Source organism: Nelusetta ayraudi, unplaced genomic scaffold (genome assembly GCF_046127955.1).
Source record: "Nelusetta ayraudi isolate G7.1 ecotype Tasmania unplaced genomic scaffold, CSIRO-AGI_Nayr_v1 ptg000169l, whole genome shotgun sequence".
NCBI classification, from domain to species: domain Eukaryota; kingdom Metazoa; phylum Chordata; class Actinopteri; order Tetraodontiformes; family Monacanthidae; genus Nelusetta; species Nelusetta ayraudi.
Genome location: NW_027466219.1, coordinates 659,046 through 679,338, shown reverse-complemented (window position 1 = coordinate 679,338; position 20,293 = coordinate 659,046). Strand labels below are relative to the sequence as shown.

The window sequence follows — 20,293 nt, the reverse complement described above, 5'->3', positions numbered from 1 at the left end:
GGCCTGGGATCTGCGTAGACAGCTCATATTTTACTGTGACAGGGCAAAATCTATATGCAACTACCCCAAGCCAATTCACGAGCCAGAGTATACTGAGCATGATAAAGGGTGGACAAGTGCACAAGGTCAGTGTGGAGACAGGAGACGTGACAGAGAACCAAATTCATGCATACACATTAAAACAAATGTTGCCCATATCTTATGTTCACAGAACAAGCTTTTTCAAGCATGTCCTATTAGAAAACAGATTGATTGGTTCAAAACATAAAGTTTATTGAATATAACCCGTTGTTAACTCCACAAGATTTATTTAATTCACCAGCTAACTAGCAAGATTAACAATTTAATGTGAGCATGTTTAGCTTACATTCTAACCCGTAGCATAATTTGGCATTCCATGTCTTCAAAAAAAAAGCTGTACATTAAATATTCATTCATTCAGTTGTGAAGCAGAATGTGGGGTTTACATGACATGACATGTTTAGTCGTAGACGTTTAGCCAAATGCAATGATTCATTAGGCAAACCGGGTCGATGCTAACTAGGACATTTGTTTGATGCATTTTTTCCCCAACTGCTGCAATTACGAGAAGTACTAACACCACTATTGCTCTCACTAATACTTATAGTAATATTAAACAATAATATACAAACATCACTCATTTTACACTTGACAAAGGTCTGCGAACGTGTTAGCTACATGCTCGGCTATGCACCCTCGCGATAAAAAAAAAAAAAAAATACACATGCACAATTTGATCAGAGCATATGGCTAGAGCAGCCTGATATATTCTATCCTATAACAATGTCCTTCTTTCTTGTGATCATTTGTGAATGCGCATGTCTGTTTTGACACAACGCTAGAAGGCTGTATGACTACATTTAACTAGAATCGTTCAAATCGGCGGGTCTACTCCAGAAACTCGCTGGGCTGCTTTGAGTCGTGATCATGCCGCATGTGTCATCGTCGACGTCACCGGTCCGCCTACATCGCCTCGCCTTGCCTCGCCTCGCCTCGCCTCCCCCGGTGACACTCGCACTCGCCTCCCGCAGCTGCACGCACGCAAGATCCGTTGTGAGAGAGCAGAGAAAGAGAAGAGCCGGCCCGGAAGACGCACCGCTTCCAGCGCGCCCACACTGGCAATGGACACCGGAGCGGAGAACTGATCTACTCCGGAACCATGCCTGAGGTCCTCGGGGGCAAAGGGGAACTTTCCGTCATCTCTCTTCTAGTTCGATGCGGGTGTTCTCAGGTGAGTGGCCGCAAGAAGCTGACATGCGTAGACTCACATCCAGACTCACTTTTGGGAGAGTGATGCAACGGTTAGTTTGTGTCAGATGTCTAACAGCTTTTAAGAAACATTGATAAAAGAAGAGTTATTTTCTTGCAGAGTTGTGCCCCCACCCTCTTTTTTTTTTTTTTTTTTTTTTTTTTTTTTTTTTTTGTGCATCTATCGCCATCAAGATTCATTTTGAAGATTGAAAGTGTTCTGGAAATTCCCCCTGGGATGCACTTAACACAAATGGAGTTGCTGAATAGAGCGAAACAGGAGGAGTTAAACTGTGTTATATGGCGATACTTGAGTGTAACAAGTGTCTAATAGTGCAGAGTGTCTGAATGCAGCTTGATGCAGGTGTTGTGATGTGTTGTGCTTTGTTTGGTCCCTGGAGATTATGGTCACCCGGGTATTGCACCAGGGCTTGTAGCCTGTGATGCTTGTGGGAATGAAACGCATTGCGTTGATGTTAAAGGGGCTGAAAGTGTAAACTGAGGAGGCAGTGCTCACTCGAGCCAAAGCGGCTGCTTGCTGCTTGCCCGGGCACACACACGCACGCAAGCACGCACGCAAACACACACACGCGCTGGGCTGTCTGTGTTTATGTTTTTCATTTGGTGCTCACAGCATCATAGCTGCCTTGTGGCTCTAACAATCAGACAGATTCTCACACACGCCGCTCGCCATCCTGCAGGCAGAGTGCAGCCACTCAGACACTGACCTTAGTGAGTCATGCATGCAAGAGGAGACAGTTTCACAGTCACCCCCCCCCCCCCACACACACACACACACAAGCACAAAGCGCACACACATTTCATCCTGTGCATGCTTATACTGCACAGATGGCACAGATGACAAGTGGGACAAGGAGTAAGAAGCAAAGTACCAAACTGACAAGACAATATCTTTTCTGTCTTTGTAAAGGAAAGATCTAAGATAATGTTTCACATTAATTCATTACACCCTTATTCAGATCTTTCTTTATCATGTTGAAATCTAATTGAGCAGTCTCACATCAGTAACCACTAAACAAACTCAGTCCTCTGTTTGTCCTGTATTATCCTGTGGAAAAGCTGGGTTTTAGCTTCCGGCTTAAAGTGATGCTTTGTTGGATCTTCTATAGGTTTGGAAGGAGACACTGTGGTTTCACAGGGTAGAAAAAAACACTTATTCTGAGGAGCCGTCACTTTGATGGGTGAGGTGTCACTTCCCTTTATAACATCACAGAGAGCGAATTTCCAGGTTTGTTTTTTTTTGTTTAGCACCCCCTTTCTGAAAGGTAGAGTGAGCAGAATACGCAAAGGGTGAACTTTTCTGATTTCTGTAGAGTTCCATGTGCTACAAACACATTTTGTGCCATGTACAAAATTTTGGCAAAGTCACTTTTGCATTACATGAGGTATGAGTTGGAGCTAATGGAAAGCTAAGTTGACTATAAACTGAACAGGTACGATAAGTATTATATGAAAAAGTGTTTTCACGCAGCGCCCCACAGTCATAGTGAAACTCGCCCATGAAAAGAACAGAGCCATGCACAGCCTCACAGTTGGGGAAGTGTGAGCGATGTAAGGCGTTTTGTGCTTTATCTTAATGCTTGAGCAACTTCCCACTTTGCATTCATGCTGTGAATCAGAATTGTGAGCTCAAACGTGGAAAGGGGAGGGGGGACTGGGGAAGATGAGAACGAGTTGAAGGGGGAGGGTGTATGCGTGTGTGTGTGTTTGTGTGTGTGTGTGTGCGTGTGAGACGGGGATAAAAACAGAAAGTTGCCTGCAACCGTATCAGCATCCATCTGATCATCCACAGCTGTGATATCCAAGATATGAGTCATCGGCCGGCTTGAACCTCCGCACAAACTCTCACAATTACTGTGCGGGCGATGGTGACTCTTGAGGTGTACAGTAAAGTGTGCAACAGCGTGTTGTGACTGTTGTACCGCAAAGAAAGAAGAAGAAAAAAAAGGCGGGAGGAAACAGAGAGCGCAGGAGGTGAATCTTCTTTTTAGCCCGTGTCACTGTGGTTCAGTGAGAGAGCAGTGACGAGAGAACGTGGACAAACATGAAGGAGTTTTGTCCTCTGCGTACCTGTGGGTGCTTGAGCAACTCTTGCTTAATGTGTGCAAACTGAACTGTAGATAAATCTATGCATTCTCTTTGTGCAGGTTGCAAGGAGCCATCACAGCAGCAGTGCCAAAGATATTCTCCAGGTAAGAGAGTCGTTTGTAATTGCTTCCTGCCTTTCACCACCAAGACTATTGTGTTAACAAATCAATATCAGTATATTAGAATTGGAAGACTCAGTCAAGAAGATCCCTCTGTGTTACCCTTATTTAAAAAAAAAAAAAAAAACTACAAAAAAACATTTCAGTATGTATGCTAATCTTTTTAGTGTACAGTAGCATCACACCTCAGTCTGAGCCTGGTGTTGTCATGTTGGAGGTCACAGTGTGGAACCTTTCTGATGTCTGAGTCCAGTCACGAAGATGGGTGAGGAGGAGGAGGAGGAGGGAGATAGAGTGGAGGAGGAGAAGGAAAGTGATGCAGAATGAATGCAGGAGGGGTCGGGTTGGGAGGAAGATAGCAACACATAACTCTCCACCTGAGAGACCTTGTTGTTGTTATAGGAAGAGGAGGAGGAGGAGGAAGAAGGCGGGGAGGACTGCTGCTGTGTCCTTGGTGACTGGAGGGAGGGAGGGGAGATAATGAAGTGAAAAGATGAGAGGAAACACTTGGCTCCCCTCAGGGCCTTTACTGTGGAGGGCTGGAGGAAGGGAAGAGGAAGAGGGAAGCCACAGTCACCTGCTGCCTCGTTCATAAATATGTGGCATCAAAAGATGTGGCTTAGCACTCTTATAGTGTAGCTAAGGAACTAATCTGACCACTCTGTAGGGAAAATGTATACAATATTTGCATAGATACAGTTTTTGAACAGATACTGTGTAGCCACACTGAATGTACTGCCTTTGGCTATTTTGTTTCGAAAAACAAAAGATGCAGTTTAACCGGATTTGGTGGAGGGTCACAATGTTTCAAAGGTCTGACTTAACATTGACTTTACCATTGTTATCTAACAACAATAATCCTGTCAGTAGAATTAATGCTAGTAGTAATGAAAAAAAATCTCTTACTTGCTTTGTTTGCTCCATGTTCCAGAAGAAAGTGCGTGCTTAATCTGCAACATTTGAACATCAGCCCTTTGTGATGTAACAAAGGGCAACAATTCCTCACTGATACACCATGGACACCGGCCAGGTGTTCATTCCGCCCTTTAAGGCCGCCTCTTTACAAACACAAAAGGTCACAGAAAACATCAGTTCTAGCATGAAGCTAAAATTGAGCATATTTGCAGGATGCTGTAAACACAGGGCTAAATGTGATATTTTTGGGATCTGCAGCAATTTATTGACAATTAATTACGCAAGACTGCTCAACTGGAGTCCACACTATGGAAAACACGCATCCAAAGTCAGTATAGCATGGAACCTTTAAGATACAGCATGAAGCTGAATTGTGAAAATGTCATGTTGTGGAGGGCAGAGTGCCTCCAAGGCAAAGTAGTTGAGTAAGACATTTAAAGGAGGCTTCCATCCTCCTGGATGTGTCTTGGCAAGGGCACTCAAAAGTGCAAACTGCACTCCAGCCGAGCCATTGACTTTGCTGCCTGTCGCCTCTCGAGCTGATCTCCAGTTGGGGAACACACACACTCACACACACACACACCTTTATACACACACACACAAACACAAATGATGAAACATCCGTGGTCCTCAAACGCAGCCTCTTCCCCAGAGTTTTTTAACACCGCTTTCAGGAGCAAAAGCAGCCCACATCAGACAGGGAACCAGATCATGCTAGGACGCTAGGTGAATGATACCAAAAGGCATTTTTACCAGCATCCACTGGGGCCTGGCTTTCGGAGTGAGACTGTAGGCAATCTAATCAACCGAGATTATAATCAGAGCGAGAGCAAAGCCTGGATGCAGAGCTCGCCCAGCATAGCTGGTTCCCTCTCCAGTGTCACACAGAGCCAACATATAAAAAGAGACTGGGCCAAATGCTCACAACATTCCAGGTGTATAATCATGTGTAATCAACACAAGATGTGCATGAGTGGCGTGGCAAAGTGTGCCGCTCGGCAGTGAGCGTCCCGACGCTCATCCCGCTCCTTTCAACAGTGTTAATCTTTCGACGTGTCAAAAATACAGAGAGCATGTGCACGATTTCTGCGTTTGGGTGAGAACGTGTGAAGATCATTTAAAAAAAGTTTTTTTTTTTTTTAGCACTTTCAGTAACCATAAACGAACAATACCCACACAAAAAATGGTGACTGAAGTACTGAAGAATGTGATTTGGAAAACAGCTGGGGACTTTTTCGAACCATGTAATAGTCAAATCCCAGCCCCCAAACAAACACCATCCCACCGAGACTTGTGGAAGAGAAGAAGGGTCACAGGAATTAAAATAAACAAATAATCCTCTTCCTTTAAAAAAAAAAAAAAAAAAGCAACTTCACTATAAAAAAACAGGAAATATGATATTGTTTTAAAAGTCTTCAATGAATCCATTCGGAAACAGGAGAAAAAGGATTTACAATTTACAATTTCCATATTAGTTTTGACCACTGACCCCTATGGCCCAGACTAATACAGTGACACTCCCCCTGGTGGCCAAGAGCAGTACAGTGAATGACACTCGACCCGTCCTGGCTGTTTGCGCCGCACGTGTGAAAAAAGGGAGGGAAAAAGTTGCCCCAAACTAATTGAAAAATAGAGGCAGTAGATTTAGGACGGCCGGACTTTCTCGGTGTCACCACCATTAATCACAGAAACTTCCCTGGATTCACCTTTGACCTCTCACCCCCACTCCTCTTTCTTTCTGTGGCACAGGACATGACACAGTCCTGGCCGTCCCAGCAAGTCTTAGGGGGTGACCCGGCCCAGCGGATGCTCTACAACACTAAGGCATGTCAGTGTGTGGAATGTGTCTCTTTGGCCTCTATATTAGCAAATCACTTTTGAAAGTGCAAAACTGATCAAACATACAGGCCTGTTTGCAAAATGTTACAACAAGTTTGAGACAAAAAGGTCAAAATGCGACGTTGTCGGTGACCAAGGAAAATGTTATGAATGATAAACTAAACAGAAAATCAAGAACGAATAAATATAATTTGTATGTTTATTTGTATGTATATTGCGTTTGTTTAGTCTTCAAAATACAAGTTAAATTCAAGTGGCAGGCGACAAACAAAACGCAATACAAAAAAAATGCAACCAAAGAATGTGCTGAATTAAAATGTTATTCCTAATCTGTTGCAGAGTTTCTGATTCCATCGCTAATAATTTCTCACTCTTTCCCAAGGAAGCAAAACCACCAAACACACAGCAGCAAAGGCAGGGTTTGTCTCTTTATGCTGTCTATTAAATAGTAAGTGCAATCATAAAACTGTTTTCCGGCTGATATATGTCCCACTTCCTGGTTTCTCTCCCCAGGTCGGGGGGATGCTCAGCTGCGAATGGCCCGTCACCCTCGCCTGGCACCTCACAAATCGTAAGTCCGCCCTTTTGGAAACACAATCCACCGCGGGGCAGTTAAGCTCAAACTGCAGCTCAGGTACACACTCATTCACCCAAAGACGAGGTGAATTTCCCTCCCCGGGGCGAAGACAGAGCGAAACAGGTGTCGAGAACATCAGGATGAGCGCAGCCGCGAGGGGAAAGAATCACTGATAGAGGCAGAGCGATGGGAAGTCAGTTAACACTGTGTTCTGGGAGGCCAAACACAGGTCGGGTCAGAGGTCGTCCAACATTCTTGAAGGCTGTCAGCGGCAGACTGATGAGCTCCCGTTTGTTGCCCCTTTACATCCTCATTTTAATGCGAACCTCATGTTGCGCGAAACCTGCACGTTCGTCACGAGCCCTCAGTGTTTGTCCAGCTGAGTGACAGTTTCATTGCAACTTTCACTTCTTTTGATCGCCCTTGTTAAAATATGTTTAGCCACGCATGCAAAAGCGATGTCAGTTACGCTGTTTGAATGTCGCATTCACTTACGTGCGTGTTTGTTCTTCTCTGCTTGCAGCATGCTCGCTGATGACCTCAAGTTAAGCAGCGATGACGATGACATTCACAAGGTCTGCAGTGCATTCAGCTTTCCCTCTAAAGTTTTTGAAAGTTAAGAAAAGTAAAACGCTTTTCTTGTTCTTGCAGACGTTGTTCACTCTCAGGATGTGTTTGATTGATTGTGTTTGACATGATTTTTTTTGAAGCACAAAAACTGAAGTTGCATTTTAAAAATAAAGGATATTTAGATAGGATCGTCAGCTGGTGGCAGTTGAGTGAATTTCATTGTTTCCCAAAAAGAATTATTCATCTGAAACTGCGGCCATAGAACCTTTAACTTGCAACTAACTCACTGAAATGGTTTTGAGATTTTGAAATTAAATTTTGCATTTAAAAGAAGGCACAAATACGTGCACATGCATATAGCTGTTTTCAAAATCAAAGTCTTGAAAGCAGTTTAGCAACACATAGACACTTCTGCCACCTGAATCTCCAGTGGCAAAGCTGCTTGCCTGTCTCAAGATGGAGACAAGTGGTTCTCGCCATCATCATGATTTAAAAAAGAATTCCTGCCTTGCACCCACATCCAGGATCTATGCTATGGTCCATGGTGGCAGAAGATTATTATACAATAGTCGGAGTTGCAAGAAGGGGTTTAGATTTTGCAGAGCAGCAACATGTAGCGTGCGTGAAAATGTGCAGCTAATCTGAAGACATGTAGGAGAGAAGTGCATGACTGGAGGTTTTTATTGAGGGATGATAGTTTTCTGGTATGCATGCTATAACACAATATTAATAAGGACAAAGTGGAAGTATCGCTGAGAGCAGCAGGTTGTTAACTGATCTCTCTTTCTCTCTCTCTCTCTCTCTCTCTCTCTCTCTCCCTCTCTCTCTCTCTCTTTCTCTCTCTCCCTCTCTCTCTCTCTCTCCCGTCCTGAAGGCGACTCGTGCACCAACTTCCTGGGATGGACACAGGTACCTGACGACCGACTCTTTTGCCTGTCACGCATCGTTCTAATCCAAATCTGTCTGCACCCACTGGGCCACGCACCCACTCTGACCCTTCTCTCTAATGTTTGTGCGTGCTCGTGTTTGTTGACTGGCAGCTTGTCAGCGCAGCGAGCGCACACACACGGCAGGCGGGTGAGACATTCCAGCTCGGACTCTTCCGACTCGGACTGCTCGGCCCGCTCGTGTAGCAGCAGCGGCAGTGAGAGCGGCAGCAGCAGCAGCGGCGGTGGCGGAGGAGGAGGCAGCCTTCGCTCCCGCAGCCCCAGCAGGAGTCCAGAAGCTGACCCGGATCCTGAGTCGCCGGGTGACTCGCAGCGCCACGCCCGAGAGGTATTCCCGTCTCCCTCGGCCCACGCCGCGCGCGTGTCTTGTCAGTCCATTTTTCCCGTGCGGGTTGTGTGGCTCGTGAGTTAAATTCTTGGCGGGGAGCGGTGGCCCGGAGGCAGCGGACGGCAGGTGTGGGGAGGGACAGAGGGACGAGGAATGCATGTGAGTCAGTGTGGTTTGGAAGGGGGGTTGGTCAAAGAGCAGAGGCCAGAGGTTCCTGAATGCCGCTTCAACAGTGACGTCTGTTTCCAGGTCTTCGTTTTTCAAGCATGGAGGTGCTGCCTTGCACAATTAGTTATCAACAAAACACATATGGTTCTATTCATGGACGACACAGCAAGAAGGTTGTGGGTTCGATTCCAGGCCTGGGACCTCTCTGTGTGGAGTTTGCATGTTTTCCCTGTGTCTGCGTGGGTTCTCTCCAGGTTCTCCGGCTTCCTCACACAGTCCAAAAACATGCATGCGAGGTGAATTGGAAACTCTAAATTGGACAAGTGACCCAGTTTATCGCACATTGAGATAAAACAAAAGAGTTCCCGATTCGCCTCACGTGCATGTCTTTGGACTGTAAGAGAACCTGGAGAACCTACGAGAACATGCAAATTCCACACAACCCTCTTGCTCTGAGGCAACAGTGCTGACCATGTGCAATGTGTCAGCCTTTCTTAGTGCAAGATCCATACACAGAAGTATCAGGGCCCTTTTTGACATCACAAATGGGGGAGGGGGGGCAAGTTGCAAAAGTGCATGTTTCAGCCGTGCAGGAGCCGTGAATAGCTTATTTTGTATGACCGATAGATATAATCGCTACATATGTTGTGTGTGTTTATTCTTGTGGTTTATTTTGATTATGTAATTTGCACAGTAACTGGATCACAGATATAGTTGGGGACAACTAGTTAATATAGTCACCTGCTCACCTGCACTGATTTAAACTCCATTCAAGGAGAGAGGAGTGAGTCGTGGGTCGCTGTATTTTTGTCGACCGCTGTACATCCTCACCTGAGACTTTTTTCCCCCCCTATTTTTGGACACGTTATAATTAAGTTGGCTCGTGCCTTTAATACATGTTTGCTCTTCATGTTTTGAGCTCAGTGGATTTTCAAAAGCACATCTGACCAACAACAAAGCCCAACCTCAGCCTCTCAACGACTTCCTGCGGTCGTCGCCATAATCACGTACTTCACTAAAAGTGAACCGAGGAAAAGGAAAAAGTTCATTGACATTAAAGAGACGTATGTTATTCTCGGAAAAACGTGTTTGTGTTATTTTACACTTTTATTGTTTCCTCCATAATTCCCTGTGTGTTCACACGTAGTTTTGACGCCTTCAGTGAGAAACTGCAATGTCAACAGTCACGAGAATGAAAGAAAAGACATTCAATTCATCGAGTGTGTCCAAACTTTTGACTGATAGTGAACATGAATGAAAAAAAAGAATCTACAAGAATTCACACCGACTGCAGCTCGTGAACTGGAGAGACGGACTGAACGGTCTTGGAGCAGCGGTGACGTGGGACGCGGCGGCGATCGCTTAGCGGGCAACGAGGTGGAAACCCCGCTCACGCTTTATGAATGGAGGGCCCTGTACGACACAGCTGACTGTACCAGCGCCGCCGCTACGTTAGGGCCCCTATAGAGGAGCAGGGGTGTGGAGGGTGTGCGGAGGTGGAGTTTATGCCATGTGTTTTTCATTTCTGCAGACGGTTTTAAATGCCTTGTGGAGGAAGAGATGGGGGGTTGGAAGGAGCAGAGCCGAGTTCCAGGTAGAGAGGCAGAGAGGGAGGGGACAGAGAGGGAGGGAGGGGAGGAGGGGAGGAGGGGAGGGCGCTTCCAGACGGTACAAGAGATGCAGTGTCTTCACTGGAAAGAGGGAGAGGGATGAGGGGAAGGGTGGCCACTGTTTGACTTGAGGAGCAGAGGTTTAATTTAGCCTCCCCCCGGCTCTCAGCGACGGAGAGCTGAAGAGAACACGGGGCAGAGAAGGAAGTTTCCTCTCCAGCTGTGAGTATGGACCCTTGCTCTCTCTCTCTCGCTCTCTCTCTCTCGCGCTCCCTCGCTCTTTTTTTTCTCCCTCTCGTCGGCCTCGTTCTCATGGTTGCCGAGCAAGTTGTTGAGCAAATATTAAGTGAGCCATTTGGCGTTATTGGACGGCGGGGGAGCGAGAGTCAGCCTTCGCTGCACAGATGTGGACGGGGAGAGCAGGACGGCCGGCGTTGGGAAAGTTTGAATGTCGGTGGGATTCGGGGGGGTTATTGCACAGATGTTTGTCAGACGTTGAGTCACCGACCAGAGTTGTCACTTGGAGTTAGCGAGGTATTCGTCATGTGCGGTATGTTGTGGTATGCGCGCACTCGCACTCACTCTCCCTCTCTCTCTCTCACACACACACACACGCACACTAGTATGTGTCATTCCTCTCATGGCGACCTGGCACTACGCTCGCATCAAGTTTAAACTAGTTTTTGCCTTTTGGAAATAAGTCGACAGTTGCAAATTCACTTAACGCTCAGTGGGGGGAACTCAAGTTTGCATTTAAAAGGTTTTAAAGGTTTAAAAGGCAGTTCTTCTCATTTTCAACCTTTTAACAAGGTATGGTGCTTCCTTTTCTGCAGGGGCAGTTTTGGCTTGTTTGTTTTTTGTATTTACACATGCATATGATCATTTGAGAATAATAGAGGTTTGCATGTTCTTGGTACAATGCAATATGCCATGCAAAAGTAGTCCAATAGAATAATGGATAAGAAATGTCTATGACACTTCATTGAATATATAATATGTAATACACTATATATTACAAACTAAACTTGGACATGCTCACGTGTTAAAAACAGGAAGTAAAGCAAGTGAGATCGACATTTAACACATTTCTTCTGCGCTTTTTTTTTTTTTAAGAGTGACCGTCCCTCTGCCGCCCAGTGGCAGCTGGATAAATGGCTGCAAAAGTCCAAGACCAGCTCTGCCAGCAGTGAACAAGATCCCTCCCGGAGGATTCCAGGACGCCTGCCCTTGCCCCACAACCAGAGAGCCCCGTCCCCGGCCAGGTCCTGGGACAGCAACAAGGAGTACAGTCCCAGCCAAAGCCCCATCCCCAGCCCGCAGTTCCACTACAGCCAAAGCAGCGCCGTTCCTAGTCCTGGTTACAGCTACTGCCCGAGTCCCAGCCCTTTCCCCAGCACCTGCCCCAGCCCCAGCCCCAGCCCCAGCCCCAGGCACTGCCCAGTCCCCAGTCCAGATATTATCATCTGCCCCAGTCCTCATGGAAGCCCGAGAGCCAGCCGCAGCCCCAGCCCCATAACCAGAGAACCCCCGAAAAGTCCGGGTCCCAGCCTGCCTGCTCCTCCCAGGGCGCACCAACACCCGGAGAGTCGAGGCCAAACGCGACCCAGTCCGGCTCTTAATCCACACAGGCCGAAAAACAAGTTGTCCTCCCACCCTCAGCCACCTCATCAGTCCAGGACTCAACCCAAACACAATCAAGACGGAAGCCAAAGCAAATCCAAGGCTTCATCGGATTTACACTCCAAGCGAGCTCCCCGTGATAAACCCAGACCCAAGGAGAACGGCCGGCCCGCTTCTAAGCAGCCATCGGAGGCTCACAGAGACAAACATCTTCCACATCTTGAGCCGAGTGGCCGACCCGACCACAGGCCCGGGACTTTGTTTCGGTCTCGCACGCAGCCCAGCCCCACAGGAGCGAAGCACTCGGTTTCCGCGAGTCGTGAAACTCACCCCGCTCTCAGTTCTCTTTCTCAATCTACCTCAACAGCTGTTCCAGATTCCGACACCGGGTTAAACTCCAGATCGCGCACTAGCTCTGAGCACAGGGCCAAGCCCCGGGAGGCTCGAGCGCCGACTACCGCGCGTGGTAACCATACAAAAACAACACAGAAGAAACCCAAGCCGACACAGCGAGGGGTGGAACAGAGAGGAGGCCGGCCGAGCCGAGGTGAGAAGAGGAGACCGGCGAGGAAGGAGGAAAGGCACCGGGAGAAACACCAAGGCAAACAGGAGAGAAGGGAAGACAGGAGGCTGGCGGAGGAGCAGCTGCTGAGACGTTCCTGGGTGCAGAGTTCTTCCGAGGAGGAGGAGGGAGAGGAGGAGGGAGGCGAGGTGGTCGAGAGGCAGAGGGGGAGAGAGGAGACCGACAGAGGGGGACGCGGCGGCAGGAGGGAGCAGAAGCAGAGGCCCGAATGGCAGGCGGCCCCGGCCAAACAGCCGCACTGCCGACCCGAGGCCCGAGCGGAAAAGAGGGCGAGAAGTGAGGAGGAGAGGAGCCGCCCGCCTCCCGCAACACGTTCCTCCTCGTCCTCCGGTTCCGACTCGGAGCCGGGGTACCGGGCTCCCGTCGCCCGAGCTTCGGCCGACTCCACGTCCCACGAGAGAGCCTCCAAAAAGAGGCCGGGGGAGTCCGCCGGGTCGGCCGACTGTCGCGGCGCCAGCTGCCAGAAGCAGGAGCGGCCCAGAGGAGGCACTCCGGCTGAGCGGAAGCAAAAGCTTTACACCTTGGTGCCGTTCGGGCGAGGCGAACGCTCGACCACAGCCTCCCAGCGCGGCCTCCGCAACCTCCTGGTGCAGATAGACCTGTGTCTGCTCCGGAGGGTCCCGGACAGCGGGGAACTGTCCCCCGTGAAGAAACCTCCTGCCTCCTCCTCCTCTTCCTCCTCCTCCTCCTCTTCGGCCGCCAAAGACAAGCAGAGGGACATGAAACACCCCTACGTCCCTGACGGCGCCGCCAAGGACGGCAAGAGGAAGCGGAAGGTGAGTACCGGCGTAATCCGGCACAGTTGGGCGACTCTGCTGGATGAGTTCCAACACGTGTGCGTTTGTGTGTGACTAGCTGGAAAACGGCGTGTCCCACAAAGAAAGCAAGAGGGGCGCCCCCAATGCGAACCCCCCGTCGGGCTGCAGAGAGTCTGAGTGCTCCCTGGTCACAGAGACGACGCACAACGGGTGAGTTGAGACGCCGGACCCGCCTCTCTTGCCTTGAATGAATGAATGAATGAATGAATGGTTTCGTTCGCTTACAATATACAATACTTACACTGTGAGGCATCAACCAGCAAGAACGCTTAAATACAAGTTTGCACGATATATTTTCTCACCCCTGCTACCCTGAGTGCATTGGGCAGTTGGTATAGAAAATGAATGGATATTTTCTCACGGCAGAAATGTAACAAACTTTGTAGCCAAAAAAGGCCCATCCTGTACAATCTACATCAGGGATACGCAAACTAATTGATTGGTGGCTCCACGGTATTTAGCTCTTTATTGAAATGACTCTTAAAACACTGAAAAAAATGCATGAAATACAGCTATTTTATGATTTACTTACTATTAATATTATTTCTTCAAGTTCGGTGGGCCGAATTAAAAAGCCAAACGGGCCACATATTGCCCACAGGCCGTAGTTTGCCCACGCCTGATCTACACGATAACCCAGAATATCAGTAACAGAAAATCACTTTAAATTATTCTTCTTGATCATCAACCTTTTAATAGTTTTTCATTGAAATCCTTAATTATTTTAAAATGTTTTATTGAATCCCAATACAGATCTGCACAGTTTCAAGTCCACTCCAAGATTTTACCCCCCAAAATTAAATACACCTGTACATCTTTAACATTAATTCTCACAGAACTTATTTCAAAGACACTCCACCTTCTTAAATTATATTGAATAGAGGTGGGAAGACTTCTTTACTCAAAATAGTATCTCCAATGTTTTTATGTATACACGTTTTGCAGAATGCGTGCTTTTTGCGTGCTCATACGTCCACATACAGCAGTGTTGCTGCGTGCATGCAGGTTGTTGGAGGAGTACCTGGACAGCAAGAGGCCCTTGTCTCCCGTGTCTCCGCTGTCCGACGACCCCGAGCCCGCCAAGCCTTTGACCAAGGCCAACACCTCGGAGCTGCACTTCGGCCACGTCCAGAAGAACAAAGACAAGAATCGGGACTCCACAATAAAGGTAGAGAGAAAACGCACCCGGGGTTCCGACCCTGCGGCCTTGCTTCCCGTCGTTTGATCCGTCGTGTCTTTTGATCCCGTGCAGCCCAAGACGGAGGACGAATGTGTCAAAGTGTTAAGACCCCCCCAACCGCCCGAGTCCTGGGGTCCTGCAGGACACAGGGGGGCGCTGCCAAACCATGAAACGTGAGCACAGTCTGCACCACCACACCGCCACATGCTCGTCAGATAAAAGCCGCTTATCGCACACATAATATTAGCACAGATCTGATTGGCCGTGACTCAAATGTGCCAAAGGACACAGATATGGCAGAATTGGTACATGTCAAGCTTCTACAGCTACAAAAAACAGCTTCATTTTGGGTCGTATTTGTTGATTTATTTTACAGTGTGCTGAATGAAAATGCATCCTAAATGAAAAAAAAAAATCAAAGTGTGTTTTATTTAAGAATAAAGGAGAATTAAGACCATTAGTCTGTCTGAATCTCCAGAGTCTCATAGAGTTTCTGTTTTCACTGGCCGCTTCAAAATATTTGGCAGTTTTATTGATGTCATTTTTCAGAGATGCAGTTCAAATCTGGCAAATATCGAAGAGCAGATACGCACCCAGGCGTCCAGCCTTGTAGTGCGCTTGCTCGAAGCTACTTGTATGAAACTGTCATAGAGCTGCTGTTGCTGCCATTCCACTGCGGATGCCATGCTTGCTTACCGCACTGCATGTAAGCACGTTATTGCCTGTTTGAGAACAGCATGTATCTATCTGTGAGAGGATGAACCTTGTTTTTGTTCTTTTTTTACTTTTTCTCTTCCACCCTGACTTATTACCTCTACTCTGTCCCCCAAATCTGCTTTTGCTTAAGAAGTCAAAGGAATTTTTTTAAATCAAATGTAAATCCCCTCCCCCCTCTTTCTTCTGTGCAGCCACCATCATGCTGAGTACTACTTGCACGAGGCGAAAAGAATGAAGCACCGTGCAGACGCAATGGTGAGTCTGTAATATTGCATTGAATGTAATTCTAAGCCGCAAACTAAAGTTTGGGACACTCTGAAGAGAGGTTCTCTTGCACTGTTGCAATCACGGGCTTTTCTTACCTCAGAATATCTGGCAGCAGTTTAATCTGCTCAGAAGGCAAACAAACTAAACTTTATTTATGGGCACAACGTGCTCCGCAGTGCACGCTCTATAAACAGATTATGTAAACAGTGTGCCTTGGTCAAGCCAGGAGTTGGCACAACTGGTAAAAACAGTTTGGAGCAGGTTGGTTTGAAAAAGAAAAGAATAAAAAGGAAGCATTTTGTAAATATTCAATATGTAGAATTTGATTTGAAATGCAAACTTGTCTATCTTTGCAACATCTTAGCAACATCTTTTTTTGTGGGAAAAGGTATACAGTCCAGTTATATATGAAAGGTCCTATGTTATGTAAAAGTCACTTTAACAGTAATACGTGTATTTAGCCTGTTGATGAATCCCCAGACTTAAGCGAATTACTTCCTTTGTCGGATCTACCTTTTTAAAAGCTCTACGCAAAGGCATGCATCTAATACAAAGAAACAATCCTTGGTTATTTCACTTAGGATCCTTTTATCTTACTCGTATGTCTTCCTTATTAGTGAAAAACACCCCCAGTCTTTGTTTCACCCTCTGAGATTGATTTTAAACACTTGCCAAACAGATGAAAAATCTAAGGATCCATTTTAGCCTGAAGCTGAAAGCTGCAGGAGGCTGTAAATAGAACACTAATAAGCCGTTTTCTGAACATCTGTGTAGTTTTTTTTTTTTGCCACTCAGCTGGAGTCCAGAATTAATAAAAACAAAAGAAAAAATAAGAAAACTGGTTGCAATTTAATATGTAAATTCTTTATATGAAATCTGTTTCACACTGCTTGGCATGGGGCCCATAAACAAGAGATGAGGGAACATCGAGTAAAAAAGCCTTAAAGTTCTCCGAAAAGGCTCAAATTCAAGTCCTATTTATTTGTAGCTGTCACACAACAGTGGTCTGCGCCCTTTTAAAGACATCCGATGTCTGCTCGGAATCCGAGGTATCTGCTCAAGCAAAACCCAAAGCACAACCCCAGACTGTAACCAAGCCGTCCAGCGCCCAGTGAGGAAGAGGCCGAGGCGGTAAATGTGCTCCGCTAACGAGAAAGACAAGCCACAAAGTTATACTCCACTTTGATGGTTTTGCCTTGTTTGCATTTTTTCCCCCGCCGCGCCAAAGCTCCACTAAACACAACCTCAGTAACTCTTCCCTGTGGACGCGGAGAGCCGACGCGGTGCTCGGCTAGTCCCTGCTTGTGTCTGACCCCCGTGTATTGCGAAGGCATTCCTCTCCTTCCCTCACCTTTTTTCCGTCACCGCTGCTCAGGTTCAATGTCTGTTTTTCTCGCCCCCAAGGTGGACAAGCTGGGGAAGGCCGTGAATTACATCGACGCTGCCCTCTCCTTCATGGAATGTGGAAAAGCAATGGAAGAAGGGCCGTTGGAGGCAAAGTCTCCGTACGCCATGTACTCGGAGACGGTGGAGCTCATAAGGTGCGCACAAGTCAAAGACACAGAGACGCAAAAGACGGAGACTAGCATGCGCGCGTATTTGCGTTTGGCTCTGTTGCTAACAGGCCGCGGTGTTTTAAGGTACGCTATGAGGCTGAAGAGTCACTCGGGCCCCGGGGCGAGACAGGAAGACAAACAGCTGGAGGTCCTGTGGTGCGTATGTCACGTCCTCTGTTTTGTGCCACATGTGTAATCACACACCGGAGGAGCGGCGTCTTTGGCGATGATTTGTGGTTTGAGCCTTAAGTCTCTCAGACCTCTGCTCGTTTCCCCCTCTGCCAGTTTCCGATGCCTTGCCCTCCTTTACTGGCAAATGTTCCGTTTGAAGAAGGACCATGCGCTGAAATACTCCAAAGTGCTGCTGGACTATTTTAAGGTGTGTCTGAGAAAAGATTTACTGGAAATCCCTTTCCTTCATGTAACGCATCAATCATATACATGTGTGTGTGTGTGTGTGTGTGTGTGTGTGTGTACAGTATGTACTGTATATATTTATATACATACACACATCCATATATGTATATACAGTATATGAATATATATATGTATATATATATGTTACCTGGTGTACTATTAACTTAATTAATTAATTGTGTGTTTTTTTAAATGTTGTTATCTGATCCTCCAGAAGGAACAATCTCTAAATCCATTACATTTATCTTACGTGTCCATCTGGTGCAGAGCACATAGAAAGTGTTGTATGGGTACTTTACTTTGTAAGAGTAGCAATATAACAACCCTCTTGTTTATTTCAATCGAGCAAGACCAATCAGATATTTCATGGCTAAATTAGCATGAGGGGTTGACGTAGCTGCTATACCCTCAGTGTTAACTCAACCCCTGGAGTCAAAAGTAATGTGAAAACATATTGTCCGTGGGAAAAATCTCTTTTTTTGTTGTTGTTGTTGAAAATGTGGCAGTAAAATGTGGTCAGTGCAACACCTGTGCTAAACTATTTAGCGTCAGCTCAGCTAAGTCAATTTTTATTTTTTCTTCTTCATCCTCTTCGGGGTCTCATAAGAGGACCGAGCAGCAGTCAGTAACTGGTTCTGTAACAAGTGGAAGGGATCTAATTAATCATTGGGAGCCAATGCAAAAACTATAAATTCTCTCTTTTGGTTGGCGGGACACTTCAGAAATCAATTCTGGCTTTGCTGTGCAAGGTTTGAGAGTCAGACTATAGCCAACTTTGTTTTCGCTCTGGTTACAGAGTTCCCCTAAACTGTCTTCGACGCCGCCTTGCTGGACCAACACGGGGAAGTATGTACATCACACTTTCAACGCAAAGCTTTGCAAAGCTTATCTTTTGACTTGATTTAATCACTTTCCCGTGAACTCCCTTCGTTCGTTGTCTGTTCAACCGCTAGGAGCACAGGGGGGCCGCCTTCACTATCTCCCAACGCAAAGCAAAACAGACACGGCGGCAACAGCAACATGCCTTCCGTCATCAGCATTCCCCAACGTATCCACCAGATGGCAGCAAATCACCTGACCATAACCAACAGCGTCCTCTACAGCTACGAGCACTGGGAGGTGGCAGACAATCTCGCAAAGGAGAATAAAGGTGAGGATGCGAAGTTAGACGCCACAAGTGCGTGATTGTGGCAGACGTGTCAAACTCAAATACACATAGGGCCAACTTTTGACACCTATGGATTATGGGGATAGAATACTTCTGTTTACAAGTCAAGTATGATCATATTGATGGTTGACTCGTGGGGTTTGAAGGATCTTCTGTTTTTCTTTACAGAGTTTTTCAACTACTTGAACACTTTATCCGGGCCGTTGACTCTTCACAGTAGCATCGCTCACGCCGTCCAGTACACGAGACAGGCTCTTCAGTGGATTCGAATAAGTGCCAAACTGAACTGACTGTGAAGTCCGGATTCCTTCCCGCGCACTGGACCTCTGAGGACGGGCTCTGACACCGGCTGTTCTGAAGGACACAGAGACTTCTGAAGGAGCACGATGTCAACTCGCCAATGCAACTCTGTTCTCGCCGTTGGATTAATTTGGGGCGGTTGCTTGAATGCTGTGGATTTTTTTCCCCCTTTCCCTCCCCACTGTGACAGGACTCGTTTCTACTTGACTGTATACGTTTACATGTGTAGCTCTTTTCATCACATTGGAATGAAAAGAAACATCCAGCAGATGGTGTCACTGTGGCCAAAACAGAGGAAGACAGTGCCTAAAAAGAACTTTTTCAGAGGGAATCAGGTTGTTGTTTTTTTTAAGGTCGAACAGGAAACGACTTTAAATATTTGGTATTTTTACACCTTTTATGGTGCAATATTGGATGGATTACAGGTTGTTTTTTTGTTTTTTTACAGGTTTGTGTGTTTTGTTTGTTTGTTTTTTAAGAAAAATGGAAAAGCAGAGATTGTTGGTAAGTTTTAGAATCCAAGGTGCCTTTTTATACAAAATATATTTTTTTGTTCCAGCATTAGAGTGTTTTCTTAAACATCCTCCTTATAAATTTTACCTTTGTGGAATTGGATCAGGTCCGTTGTTTTAATTTTAGAATTATTTAAAGCACAAATGACTGTGGCTACCAATGTCTGGTCGAATGAGGTAGTAGTCTCATTATGGCATAATTAGCCCAATTAAAATGTTTTTTTTTTGTTTTGCATTTTTTTTTTTTTTTTTTTTTTACCTTCCAAAGAATACATGTCTGACAGTCAGACTGGATTTCAAACCTATAATTCATTTCTAAGTTATTTTATTGACTGAACAATAAAAGATGTGGTTGATAATGTTTAACTATACATTTGTCTTTTGCTGCATTTAATTGCGGACTCTGCATATCTTTTCATACCTATTCACTATACTGTATACTTTATGCACTATATATACACACAACTATACCCTGTCCGCTGTGCATTGATGGCACTTAGATCAAACAGCTTCTCTCCCTGAAGTGGGCTCCTCATCCAGCTCTGCAGCATTTCACTCAATTTCCACCTCCATGGGACAGTAACTGATCCCATAATCCCCCCTCCCTCCCCGCCCGCTCCTCTCGCAAACACGCTAACACACTCTTGGTGTCGGAGGTCCTGTGTGAGTCAGACTCATTATAGTCTGCTCCCCTATCTACACAT

At 46.4% G+C, this 20,293-nt stretch overlaps 1 protein-coding gene across 1 annotated transcript; it reads left to right on the top strand.

Moving 5' to 3' along the window:
• Positions 1-1,025: 1,025 nt before the first annotated feature.
• On the top strand, positions 1,026-19,956 carry aff3 (AF4/FMR2 family, member 3). The gene is made up of 19 exons (XM_076014626.1): positions 1,026-1,252; positions 3,438-3,482; positions 6,162-6,240; positions 6,638-6,670; positions 6,765-6,822; positions 7,352-7,403; positions 8,273-8,307; positions 8,439-8,673; positions 11,565-13,430; positions 13,510-13,622; positions 14,478-14,640; positions 14,725-14,825; positions 15,561-15,624; positions 17,041-17,177; positions 17,277-17,348; positions 17,478-17,571; positions 18,406-18,455; positions 18,563-18,759; positions 18,946-19,956. The coding sequence occupies exons 1-19, from the start codon at positions 1,181-1,183 to the stop codon at positions 19,065-19,067; spliced, it is 3,588 nt and encodes a 1,195-aa protein (XP_075870741.1). The 5' UTR covers positions 1,026-1,180; the 3' UTR covers positions 19,068-19,956.
• Positions 19,957-20,293: the final 337 nt, after the last annotated feature.

Excerpts from the sequence above, each read along its gene's own strand:
- aff3 (XM_076014626.1), top strand. The coding sequence starts at position 1,181 with ATGCCTGAGGTCCTCGGGGGCAAAGGGGAACTTTCCGTCATCTCTCTT. Across the intron at positions 15,625-17,040 it reads AGCACCGTGCAGACGCAATG|GTGGACAAGCTGGGGAAGGC; the intron begins GTGAGTCTGTAA and ends CTCGCCCCCAAG. Across the intron at positions 18,760-18,945 it reads TCTCGCAAAGGAGAATAAAG|AGTTTTTCAACTACTTGAAC; the intron begins GTGAGGATGCGA and ends TTTTCTTTACAG.